Here is a 12,516-nt window from a genome sequence, read left to right as displayed (position 1 = left end):
GGCCGAAGGGAAGCACGATAAACTGAAAGTGCTCCTGGCCTACCGTGAACCGCAGGTAACGCCGGTGGGCCAGCAGGACGGGGATGTGAAAATAGGCATCCTGCAAGTCCAACGCTACCATCCAATCTTGTGGGTCTAGAGCAGCCAAGACCTGAGCTAACGTCAACATCTTGAACTTCTCCTTCCGGAGGAAGCCGTTGACGTTCCTTAGATCCAAGATAGGACGTAGGCCCCCCTTGTCCTTCTTGGGTACCAGAAAGTAGTGGGAATAACAACCACGCCCTACTTCTGGCCCAGGAACGCGCTCGATGGCCCCCTTGGCCAAGAGGGCCGTAACTTCCTCCTGCAGAAGTGTCAAGTGGTCCCCCGACACACGGTGGTTCTGCGGTGGCATGGCTGGAGGAGTGGTCCCGAAGGGGAGGGAGTAGCCCCTTCGGACGATTTGCAGCACCCACCTGTCCGAAGTGATCGTGCGCCAGTGAGCGTGGTGATGGCGAACCCTGCCACCCACTGGCGTCACATGGGGCCGAAAGCACGGACTAGGAGGATTTTGAGGCAGATGCTGCGGGGGGAGGTGTGGTCTGACCCCGCCGTTGTCCCCGACCGCCACCACGGCGGTTTCCACGGCCGCCACCGCGTTGAAAGGATTGTTGCGGCGCGTGGCTGGCAGCACGTGTGGGGGCGCCCCTTCCTTGGCCACGAAAGGGACGAAACGAACCCGGTTGCTGACGCTGGGTCGAGAGACCCAAGGACTTGGCCGTGACCCTGGAGTCCTTGAAGCGTTCCAGCGCGTGGTCCGCCTTGTCACCGAACAGGTGACAGCCATCGAACGGAATGTCCATCAATGTATTCTGGACATCTGCCGAAAAGTTGGCGGATCTCAGCCAGGCGTGGCGACGAATCGCCACCGTCGTTGACATAGCTCTGCCCAGCGAGTCGGTCGTATCAAGACCACACCGTATCGAATATTTCGCTGCATCTCGGCCCTCAGCCACAGCCTGACCGAGTTTTGCCCGCACCTCCATGGGGCATTCTGGCAGCAGTTCCGCGACCGTATCCCACACAGAGTGGGTGTAGCGGCCCAAGAGGCAAGCGGTGTTGCAAGACCGCAGGCCCAAACTAATGGACGAGAAGACCTTCTTGCCAAACTGGTCATACCTCTTGGATTCCCGGTCGGGCGGGGCCGACGGGAATGCGGACTGGGAGGTTGAGGCCTGGATCACCAGACTCTCAGGAGTGGGGTGGGTAGACAGGAACTTGGGGTCGTCCGGACAAGGACGGTGGCGCCTGGCCACGTTCCGATCAACAGGCGCACCTGAAGCGGGCCTGGACCACGTGCCCAACAGAACGTCTGACAAGGCTTCATTAAACGGCAGCAGTGGCTCCTGTGGGCATGACTGCGGTTTGAAGACCTCAGTGAGGATGTTAGGCCTCACGGCCGCGACGGGGAGCTCAAGGTGTAAGGCCTTGGCAGCCCTCATCAGCACCACAGAATATGCAGCTCCCTCCACCGATGCCACGGAAGGAGGAGAGATCAAACCAGGGTTAGGAGAGTCGTCCAGACCACTGGCATCCCCCAAGTCACCTGTCCAGTCCGGGTCATACTGGCACTCGCGTGACAGAGGGTCCTCGGACCCCTCCCAACCTTCACCGAACTCTTCATCTTCTCCGTATTCGGAGTCAACGATGTAGACCGGCTCCTCGGGGTTCATGGGCCCCATCGGCGCCGAGCCCGGCGTCGAGCGACGCCGGTCCGACTCCGCGTCCGGCGTCGGGGAAGGTAAGGGGACGGCGCCGCCCGGAGCCGGCGTCGGAGCCCCGCTGCCGGCCGGAGCCGGCACCGGAGAACCGGCGCCGCGCGGGGACGGCGTCGGGGGTAACCCCGATGGTAACCCCGATGGTAACGGCGCCGGAGAGGCCGGAAAACCAGCCGGCGCCGATCCCGAAGGCCCTTGCGGCGCCGGGGTCAGAGCCGTCGGCGGCGCCGGGGCCGGAGCACCCGACGGCGCCGAGGCAGAGACACCCGAACCGCTAGGGCCCCCAGACGGTGGCACTGGGCCCGAAGGCGCCGTAGGCCCCGTCGGAGAACCGAGCGCCCTCATGGCCATGAGGAACGCATCGATCTCCTCAGGCGTCGCGCCGTGCCCAGGGACCGGAGGGTATGAGGCAGGCCGCGCCGGCGACTCTCGCGGAGCCGCGGGGTTGGGGTCACCCGAGCCCCCGGCCGCATCGCGCGAGCGTCGGGGGTACGATGACGACGCCCCGACTTCTTGTGCTCCTTACCTGATGAGCCCGACGAGTGGTGTCGACTTCCGGAGCGCTCGGCGCAGCTCCGCGACCGCTCCCTCGAACGCTCTCTCGACCTCCGGCCGGACCGGGACCGCTCCCGGTCCCGACGTGGGGCCGACACCCGGAGCTCCAGTAGCTTGCGGGACCGCTCCCGCCTAGCCTTGTTGGTGAGGGCCCGGCAGTCGACACAGGAGTCCACGTCGTGGTCGGGGCCCAGACACCGGAGACAGAGGCGGTGATGATCCGTGACCGACATCGTGCGCTCACAGTCATCACAGTGCTTGAACCCAGGCATCCTAACAGGCACAATAGTGAAATAACAATTCGAAAAACTTGGTCAAAGACCGGAGTACTGCTCTTCAGATCTGCGTCCACTGGCGCGGAAAAAAGAAGAACTGACGTCAGCGCGCGGAGGCGGCGTCTATATACTCCAGCGACGTCATCACGGCGCACGACGCCGACGACGGACGCGGAGCCGCAGGGGACGCCTGTAGACGACGCCTACCGACGCGCAGGGGTACTGCTACGCAAAAGTTTCCGGATCCAGACTGACGCCTGGGGATATTCTAAGGTAAGGAATGCGTGTTTCTTTCAGATTTTTAGGGCTCAATGGATCGCTCCCAGCTCCAGCAGGTTGATGTGGAGCTGGCATTCCACAGGAGATCAGAGACCTCTAACTGCCATATCCACTTGGTGACCCCTTCAGCCCAGCAGGGATCCATTTGTCACCAAAATGAGCTGTGGGTAGGGGACAGGAAGTGATCTGACGCAGGTCAGGTGGACATCTGTCAACCACCACTGCATATCTCATCCCATCTCCTACAAGATTACAATGGCATCCGAGACTCAGCCCTGGTGCCATCCGCTGGGACTAGAGGTTCTACAGTAGTGCATTTATGTGCCATCTGATGAACGGGATTAGGATGATTTAAGAGGCGAGGAGCAACAGGACTGATCCGGAGACATCTGGGATCATATCCTAAACTCAATGCAGTGAGGGGCTTTGTCCAATACCGCCCCAAAGAACGACATCCTCTGTGAGGGGGTCCTGTGTAACTTTGGCTCTTTGATGGAGAACCCCAAACATGTAACTTTGGCTCTTTGATGGAGAACCCCAAACATGTCAGGTGACTGGACGTTGTTTGGATGTTTAAATGAAAGTATTCTTGGCCTACCTTGAACTGCAGGTAGCACTTGTGGGACTGCAGGACAATATATTAAAATACACAAACCCAAAGTCCGAACACACAATTCAGTCTCCTGGGTCCACAGCAGACAGAATCTGAGCAAACGTGAGCATTCTGAATTGTCCTTCCATAGGAAGACATTCAGAGGACAAAAGTCCAGATTGGGTTTAAGGCCCCCATTTTTTTTCGGGATGAGAAAATTGCAGGAATAACATTCCTCACCTTACACAAAGTATGGTACTCGCTCAATGGCACACTCAGGAGAGCAAAATAAGTACCGCCTGCATCAGGATTTGCAAGTGTTTCTTCAAAGTTTGTTCTGGAGTGGGAGATAAATGGGTGGAGAGGAAGAAGTGCTTAATTTGTAGGTAAATAAGTGCCAGGGCCCTCATCAGGTGGACAATGCAGCTTGTGCCACCTATTGCCCCTATCAGCACTGCCAATGACAGTACCAATACAAATACTAACCATTATACACCTAAAAGTTTGATATTATAACTATTCCAGTCCACCAAAGCTATAAGAATAGCTTGAGCAGTGGTTAATTGTAATTTTAAAGTATTTTGAATCAATAATCAACTGTTGTGCTGAATTTTAAATGAGACAAACAGCACTACCATGTGGCAGACTGTCATATGTGCCAATGTTGACAATTAATTGCGGATGCAGAGCACTGGAAACCACTGTCTCAAATTAAGCAGTGGGAAGTGGGGAGGAAATAACAGCATAGCTCCACTAGACTATCTGTAAGACCATTTATCAGGTGCACACAAAGGGAGTTGTGGCCTGACCAGGAGGATCAGGTTTCACAACCACCTAACAGAAAAAAATGAAAAAAAGCAAAGCACGTTCCGACTCCAACCATTAGATGGTGGAATATGCACAGTATGTGAATCTAAAAGACGTCTATGCTGCAAAACAAAATCGCCAGTCAGGGAGGAAATGTTGGATCCTGCACCCCACTAGCCAGGCATTGGTCACCAAGGCCAAACTTAAGCAGCGCAGTAGCTGCTGAAACAGGGAAGGAGGTGTTGAAGGACTGCAATTTCTCCTATCCTGCAGGATGCCTGCTGGCGCTGCAACTGCTTCCCCAAAAGGACTCAACTGATTGCTGGAGCTCCGGATAGGGTAGCTGCCTCGCTATAATTCAGCTCCCCTGAAGTAACCTAAACAATTATGGAACTGGTAGGGGAACTGTTCCACTGATGTCAACAGTGCAGTGTTATGGCTGTCTTTGAACACAGTCTGCCTTTTTCGACAAAAGCTTTGACCCATCAATGGGCCTGTTTGTTAAGGATGTGCTTGAAAATCCACTAGACTTCTTACATGAATGTCCCTTTAAGACGATTGGCCCAAGAGCCCTACCAATGCAATCTGTAGAATCCATACCAGCATTAATCACAAACTGTACTACATCTTGTAATGTTTGTGACAGAAAGAAGTTGAGATCTTCTGTCCCGAGAGTATGTGACTATCTATCCAGCAGGCTTATGGCATTTAATGACCTCAAGGCCAAACTCTTAGATGGTGAAAACATCCTTTTGCCAAACATGTCAATCTGTTTTGACTCCAAGTCCGGGGATTGGTCATAAAAAAGGGTTCACAGCGATAGTGGAAAGACTACACAATGAGGCTCTCTGGTGTGGTATGTTCAGTCAAATAAACTGGGTTACCAGGCACAGGTCTACGATAATATAGGGCTCTTAGCCTGCTAGCTAGTGGGCAGGAACAGGGTTTCGACTATGTGGACATTATAGTGCTGTTTAAGGCTTAATTAGAAGGCAACAAAAAAGTATAGATCATAGGAAAACGCTGATGAATCTCTCAGAGAACATTTGACTTTGCTTTGACAAAGGCAACTGCCATCCTAGCATATCAGTCGCCCTCCTAACCATCTGAGCAAACAAAGCACTTTCTCCCACTGGTGGTCAATGTGGTGAGTGAAGCTCAGTTTCACAGTATGTGTCAAACCCACTGGCATTTTGTAGGTCTAGGAATAATACATCTCCAGTATAATGAGGAGGGAGCAGACAACCTCCCTACTCTTCATTATCAGTATTCAAAGGGGCCCTACCTGGATCATACACAGAGTCCGAGCCAAAAAGAGAATGCTATTGTTGTTAACAGAGTCATTGCAGAAGCATTGGGTTGCAAACATTCTGAATGGCAACTAGTTGCACTTGTGTAACCTTGTATTGTGTCACAAGATGGGCTCAGGCACAGGTCGGATTGCAATATGACATGGGTGTCAGCACCAGTGCATTGGGTTGCAAACAGTCTGAATGGCAACTAGTTGCACTTGTGTAACCTTGTATTGTGTCACAAGATGTGCTCAGGCACAGGTCGGATTGCAATATGACATGGGTGTCAGCACCACTGGTCTATCGGCATTAGTGTGGCAGGAACAAGTGTAGATCTTAGAGCCAGTGGAAAAGACTGTATCAGAATCAGCAGGAGCCCAGGAACAGATCCCAAAAGGACATATGGCTTCAGTGAGGATCGGACGGCAGAAATCCTAATCAGGAACCATGTGACTCATTAAAGCTTTAAGGCACTTCAATGGGGACTAGTATCACACTGAAAATTAATAGCAAAACCCCTTGCGTGATCATGACGAGCTCAGCTCGTCATGAGGCACAGTGGAGCTGAGCTCGTCATAACGGCCGGGGACGGCACACGCGGGGCTAATTCCCCGCCTGTGCGGGCATTCTACGGGAGTGGGCGGAGTCGTGATGAGGTCAGCTCGTCATCAGCACAGCTCCACTGTGCAGCATGACGAGCCGGGCTTGTCATGAGCACCGCAGCGCCGCTCGTGGCCCCTCCCTCCCGCCCCGCAGGGCAATTAGCCCCGCAAGGAAGGGGATAAGTCTGCAATCTGCTGAACCTCGCAACAGCCCTTGACACTCTGGGCACGTAACCTTTCTTAACACTCCACTACAACGAAATATTTAGGAGATCTCCAGGGTGAGCTTGCACATCTGGCCAAAAGTCCTCTTCATCCCCCACCCCCAAATAAAGTAGCACTTTTCTTCAGCCACCAAAGTCTTTATAAGCATTTGAAAGGCACGGTTTTCTTGGAGCATAAGCAGCGATTTATTTATGGAATTGCACAGAAGTTCTAGGAGACAATGCCTAGAAAACAAACGAAAAATAATGAAGGCTAAGTCATGCATTATCATAATACTATAAGATGATCTAAGATGCAAACACTTAGAAACAGACATTATAAGTTTGCCCACTATTCCAATATGTATAGGAATAATAGACCAGGATGCTCTACCTGACAAACATTCTCCTTCATGGCTGCTCCTCCTCCTTTTTCAGGGTTGATTTTTCTTGAAGGCGGCATTTCATTATCCAGCTCAATCCCTTCATCGGAGGGCTCCTTGGGGCTTGTGGTATTTTCATTCATAGACATATCCCCCTTTAACATAAACAGAAATATTTTATATTGGATGCTCTCCTTTACCAACACTGTTCTTGCTTACTGGATCAACACTATTCTTGCTCACTACTATATAATATTTGCCCACATTCTGCAGCCTGACAAACACTCTTGCTATAAAACACAGCTCAAGAACAGGGCAAGAAAATGGTGTAGGAAGCTGGCTATGTATATACTATAGCAAAGTAAGGTATAGTGTGCACAGAGTCCAGTGGAACCCCAAAGGTAGGGAGAGGTAAAAGTAGATAATATCATGTTCTTTATTTGTGGTAGTGTAGGCGAGCAGTAACAACTCCACACTTGAAATAATCCTCAAAGAAAAGCAGTGAATGCAATCCTAAGGGAGGAAAAATTGAGTTATTGGTTTACAGGTAAGTACTTGGTTGTGAAAGTGGGGTATCTGGGGTTAGAACCAGGGTTTACCAGGGTCGAGAATGCACTCTTAAAGCACCCTCTGCGGCACTAGGGAGGCCGAGTGGAGAGGGTTGAGGCCCAAAGTTATCCAGTGAGGAACAGGTGGCCTCCAGTTGGTGGCAGCTCACGAGCAGGCCACAAAACTGTGGGAGCAAAGCTCCAGGTGTTAGGCTCAGGGCAAAGAGGTGGTCCGATATAGCACACAAGGTGCACCCACAGCGGCACAGGGGAGGCCGGGTGCAGGGAGCTGTTGTGGTGTAAGGTGCCTTGTTGATTTCCATGGGGATTCTCCAATTGCAATAAACACTGCAGGCTCGGGGACAAAGATCTACTAGAGGTGACCACCGGTTGGAGAGGTAAGTTAGGATGCCTGGGGATGCTGGGACACAGTCAGTTGGGCCACCCAAGGCAGCGGGACGTCAGGTGCAGGGGTGTCTTTAGGCGTTTTTTTTTTACCAGCTCCTGTCGCAGTCGGAGAGGTCCTCCAGAAAGGGGCTGTTGGCGTGGATTGGAGATTCGAGGCAGGTCAGATACCACCAGATCTCAGGTTATCTTAGAGATGTCTCCTGAAAAACGACCAAACTCTAGTGGCCTGGCTGAGTGGCTGCTCGCCAGCTGCCACCACCAGACATATTTCTGGGCCCCTGGGTCGAGAGCCTGCCGCTCTTGGGGTCATGAAACAAAGCACATCTTGGGACAAGGTGCCAAGCCTCCTCCACCAGGATGGGCTGGATCCACGAAGGGGAAGCTTCAAAGGCTTGCCGTCTTTCTCAGCTACCCAAGGCATTTGCTGCTCCCAGCAACTGGCCCCCACTGGTTCTGAACCCCACTTTGGGCAGGAAAATCAGCAGGAAAACTAAGTTAGGAGAAGAGGTGTGCACACCTTTACCAACTTCACCCCTCAGGTGGGGAAGGCTAGGTGAAGCACAACTTTCAGTCCCCCCATCTTGAAGATGGGGGACCCACCCAACCAGAGTGAGGCTTATGCCCCCCTTCCACTGGAGGGTCTGGGTCTAGTTGGTTCATAGTTGCGATGCAGGTTCATAAATTGCTCAATGTAGATCTGTCAAGGACAAAACGAAGCTGACCTTGAACAGCAGTCCTGGCATCAATAGAGGTTTCTCCTCTAGTATTTTAGTGTCTGTTTTCAGAAGCAATACTGGTTGTAAGAGCTTGTCAGGTTTGAATAATGTGATTATCACTACTTCCCTTAGTGACTGTGGTAGAAATCCGCAATTGTGTGTCTCGTCCAGCATGAGCCAAGACGTGGGAGTCCAGGATCCATACATATGCTTCATAAAAGTTGACTGAGGTGGCTGCATTAAGGGTTCTCTTCAAATTTTTCAACCCATGACATTTTTTGGTCTATCTAGGTAATGAGATATTAGAGAGTTAATAGGATTTTTTTAGGAGGTGTACAACCTATTGTAGTACTCTTTAAACCAGTTGGACAAGTGTATTTCCTTTATTAACGCCTCATCTGGTAGAGACTGGGTCTAGCCGCAGATTCCTTATCTAAGAATCCTCCCCATATGCCAGACTGGATCCAGAACTTTTTTCAGCAGTACCTCTGCACGTCGGCAGAGGGCATCGAGCAACTCCGTAATGACGTCATTTCTTGAATGTGACATAAACTGAGTCGGTTAAAGCCCTTCCCCGATGAGCTGTCCGTTTCTTTTTGTGACTATTTTCGCACCAACAAAGCAGAGCCACTTAGAGAAATTGTCTCTGGCCACCGTTTTAAAAAGGGAAAAATCGTGAAGCAACAGGTGCAGATTGAAAGAACTGTAGTAGTATGCAAGGGGGGTATCTTGGAGACAACGGGGCCCTCAGTTCGCTGAGTGGGGCGGATAGGTGGGTCGATAAATATGTGCCTAGACCACCACCATCACTTTCGTGAACACCCGTGGGGAGCTGGTAAGGCCGAAGGGGAGCACGGTAAACTTAAAGTGCTCGTGGCCTACCGTGAACTGCAGGTAACGCCGGTGGGCCGGCAGGAGGGGGATGTGGAAATATGGGTCCTGCAAGTCCAACGCTACCATCCAGTCTTCTGGGTCCAGGGTAGCTAGGACCTGAGCCAAAGTCAGCATCTTGAACTTCTCCTTCCGGAAGAAGCCGTTGACGCTCCGTAGGTCCAAGATGGGGCGTAGGCCTCCTTTGCCATTCTTGGGTACCAGAAAGTAGTGGGAATAGCAAACACGTGCTACTTCTGGCCCAGGAACGAGCTTGATGGCCCCCTTGGCCAAGAGGGCCTTAACGTCCTCCTGCAGAAGTTGCAAGTGATCCCCCGACATGCGGTGGTATTGCAGAGGCATGGCTGGAGGAGTCGCCTCGAAGGGGAGGGAGTAGCCCAATTGGACGATTTGCAGCAACCACCTGTCCGACGTGATGGTACGCCAATGGGGGAGGTGATGGCGGACCCTGCCCCCCACTGGCGTCGAATGGGCCTGAAATGCCAGACTACGAAGGCTTAGAGGCAGATGGGGCGGGTGTGGACTGACCTTGCCGATGTCGCACGGTACCGCCACGGTAGCAACCACGTCCGCGACCGCGTTGAGATTGGGCCTGCAGCCTGTGGCTGGCTGGACGAGTGGGGGCGCCCTTTCCTTGGCCATGAAAGGGGCGAAACGCAGAAGTTTACTGGCGTTGGCCTAGGCCCAAGAATTTGTCCGTAGTCCTGGAATCTTTGAAACGTTCCAGCGCATTATCCGCTTTGTCGCCAAAGAGGCGACGGCCATCGAAGGGCATGTACATGAGGGTAGCCTGGACATCCCCCGAAAAGCTGGCGGATCTCAGCCAAGCGTGGCGGCGAATCGCCACCATCGTTGCAATCGCCCTACCCAGCGAGTCCGTGGTGTCAAATCCACACCTGATGGAATAGCGTGCTGCATCCCGCCCCTCCGCATGGGCTTGGGCGAGCTGTGCCCAGGCCTCCTCCGGGCACTGTGGCAGCACCTCCTCAACCGTATCCCACAGAGAGTGGGTGCAACGGCCCAAAAGGCAGGCGGTGTTGACAGACCGCAGCCCCAAACTCAGGGAGGAGAACAGTTTCTTACCAAACTGATCGTACCTTTTGGGTTCCAGATCTGGAGTTCGGTTTGGGATGTAGAGGCCTGGATCACCAGGCTCTCTGGGGTGGGGTAAACGGACAGGAAGCTAGGGTCGCCCCGAGTCGGGCGGTGGCGTCGGGCCACGTTCCGATCCACAGGGAGGCCTGTGGAGGGCTTGGACCAGGTGCCCAACAGAACGTCGGTGAGGGCTTTGTTGAACGGCAGAAGAGGCTCCGAGGAGCTTGCCTGCGGTCTGAGCAACTCAGTGAAGAGGTTAGTCCTCACAGTCGCGACAGGGAGCTCAAGAGCCAAGCCTTGGCCTCCCTGTTCAACACCTCGCTGTAAGCAGCCCCCTCCTCCTAAGCCACTGAGGGAGGAGAGACAAATCCAGTGTCAGGCGAAGTGTCCAGACCACTGGCCTCTCCTAGCTCGTCTGCCCAGTCCAGGCTCACCTGGCACTGCAGTGCCAGAGGGTCCTCAGACCCCTCCCAGTCCTCCTCGTCATACATCTCCTGTTAGTCAGGAAAAAATGATGGAGCCAGGTCGTAGCTGAATTGCTCACCCATCGGCGCCAGAGACGGCAAAGGGCAGCGCCGGTCCCGACGTCGTCCGGGGACGGCATCGTGGGCGACACCCTCAGGGTCGGCGCCAGCTGAGGAGTCGTAAGGTTGACTGGTGACAACCCGGTTCCAGGCCTGTATCCTGTGGGGCCCTGCGGCATCAGGACCGGAGTCTACCACAGCGCCGGGGCCGAAGCACTCGACGGCGCCAGAGCAGGAGCGGCTGGCCCGCTAGGGCTCCCAGACAGACCCGTGGGGCCCGAAGGCGCCTCAACAGGGTGCGACTGAGGGAAGCGAGTCCTCATGGCTATGAGGAAATCACGTAACTCTTCCGGCGTCGCGTGCAGCCCAAGGACCGGCAGGTGTAGAGCTGGACGTGGAGCTGGACGCAGCGCTTGCGGCTCTGGCGGAGCCGTGTGGGTGGTGTCGCCGGTACCCCCGCCGCGTCGCGCGAGCGTCGGGGGTGAGTTGGAAGAGCGAAGACGCCTCTGACTTCTTTTTTGAATGCCTCGACTTACCTGAGAACTTGGAGCCCGACGAGTGGTGGTGACTCGTCTAGCGGCGATGAGTGCGGCTCCGAGACCGGTCCCTCGACTTTCTCGTAGACCGGGACCTCGAGTGGCACGGAGTCGACTGCTGGAGCACTAGCCGCTTACGGGACCGCTCCCGTCTAGCCTTAGAGGTCAAGGCCCGGCAGTCGGGGCACGACTTGTCATCGTGGTCGCCCCCGAGACAGTAAAGGCACCGACTGTGGGGGTCGGTCACCGACATCAAGCGCCCTACCTCGGGAAGGAAGCCGCGTTTTGACGAGGTGCGACACGAAGAAGGAGGATGCAGGGAACTTAGCTGTTTATCTACAAATTAAGACCCAGACTAAGGAGAACACTATGTCCTCGCAAAGAATGAAAATTAGGAATGGAAAAAAAAGGAAATGGTTTCACAACAGTTGTCATTATGGTTATAAATCATTTCACTCATCTAGAATATTGCCCGAAGGATAAAGAGTAAAGCGCCACTCTGGAAGTCGCCATTACATAAACACCCTGGAAGTTCTCACTGGAAAGTTTAGAAATACCCACCAACCTTTAAGTTTGAGTTTATTCCCAAACATTGCAGCCCTGGAAATTGACACCATTTAGCAGGAGCAAAAACTTTTCCAAGATGGGAAAAAAAAAAATCGGACACACTCAAAGTTGTTGAGGTGCTGCAAAAAAGATATTCCCTACGGTTGGGAATAATAAAAAAAAAAAAAAAGAAAAAAGACAACATTGGCATAGCCAATAGGTCTCGCCTTTGGGATCTTATTAAGTGTTTAGCCATGAAACAGTTGATGTTGTTGCACCAAGGATATTGTGCTGCATACGTAAATACTTATAAGGTCCGAAAAGCGAGACCTGTTGGCTATGCCAATGCTGGTTTCTGATTGCAACCAGTGGTCGAAGTGGAAGGGATCTGAGGGGCACGATCTGCCCATCATTTTTTAATTTAAGCAAAACAGTTCCCCTACTGACAACTGTCCCAGGACGGTTAATGCAGAGAGTTTAAATTCGGCTGCTGAAGTGTAAGGAAAA

At 53.2% G+C, this 12,516-nt stretch overlaps 1 protein-coding gene across 3 annotated transcripts in view; it reads right to left on the bottom strand.

Moving 5' to 3' along the window:
- Window positions 1–12,516, bottom strand: part of NSD1 (nuclear receptor binding SET domain protein 1) — a 1,028,734-nt gene that overhangs the window by 503,896 nt on the left and 512,322 nt on the right. For all 3 annotated transcript variants that reach the window (XM_086931779.1, XM_086931778.1, XM_086931780.1), the window contains exon 11: window positions 6,757–6,900. In XM_086931779.1, the coding sequence (XP_086787905.1) occupies window positions 6,757–6,900 (144 nt within the window). The remainder of the gene's footprint in view (window positions 1–6,756; window positions 6,901–12,516) is intronic.

This window comes from Lissotriton vulgaris, chromosome 7 (genome assembly GCF_964263255.1).
Source record: "Lissotriton vulgaris chromosome 7, aLisVul1.2, whole genome shotgun sequence".
NCBI classification, from domain to species: Eukaryota; Metazoa; Chordata; class Amphibia; order Caudata; family Salamandridae; genus Lissotriton; species Lissotriton vulgaris.
Note: the sequence above shows the minus strand (reverse complement) of the source record. Positions and strands in the feature narration are given on the sequence as shown.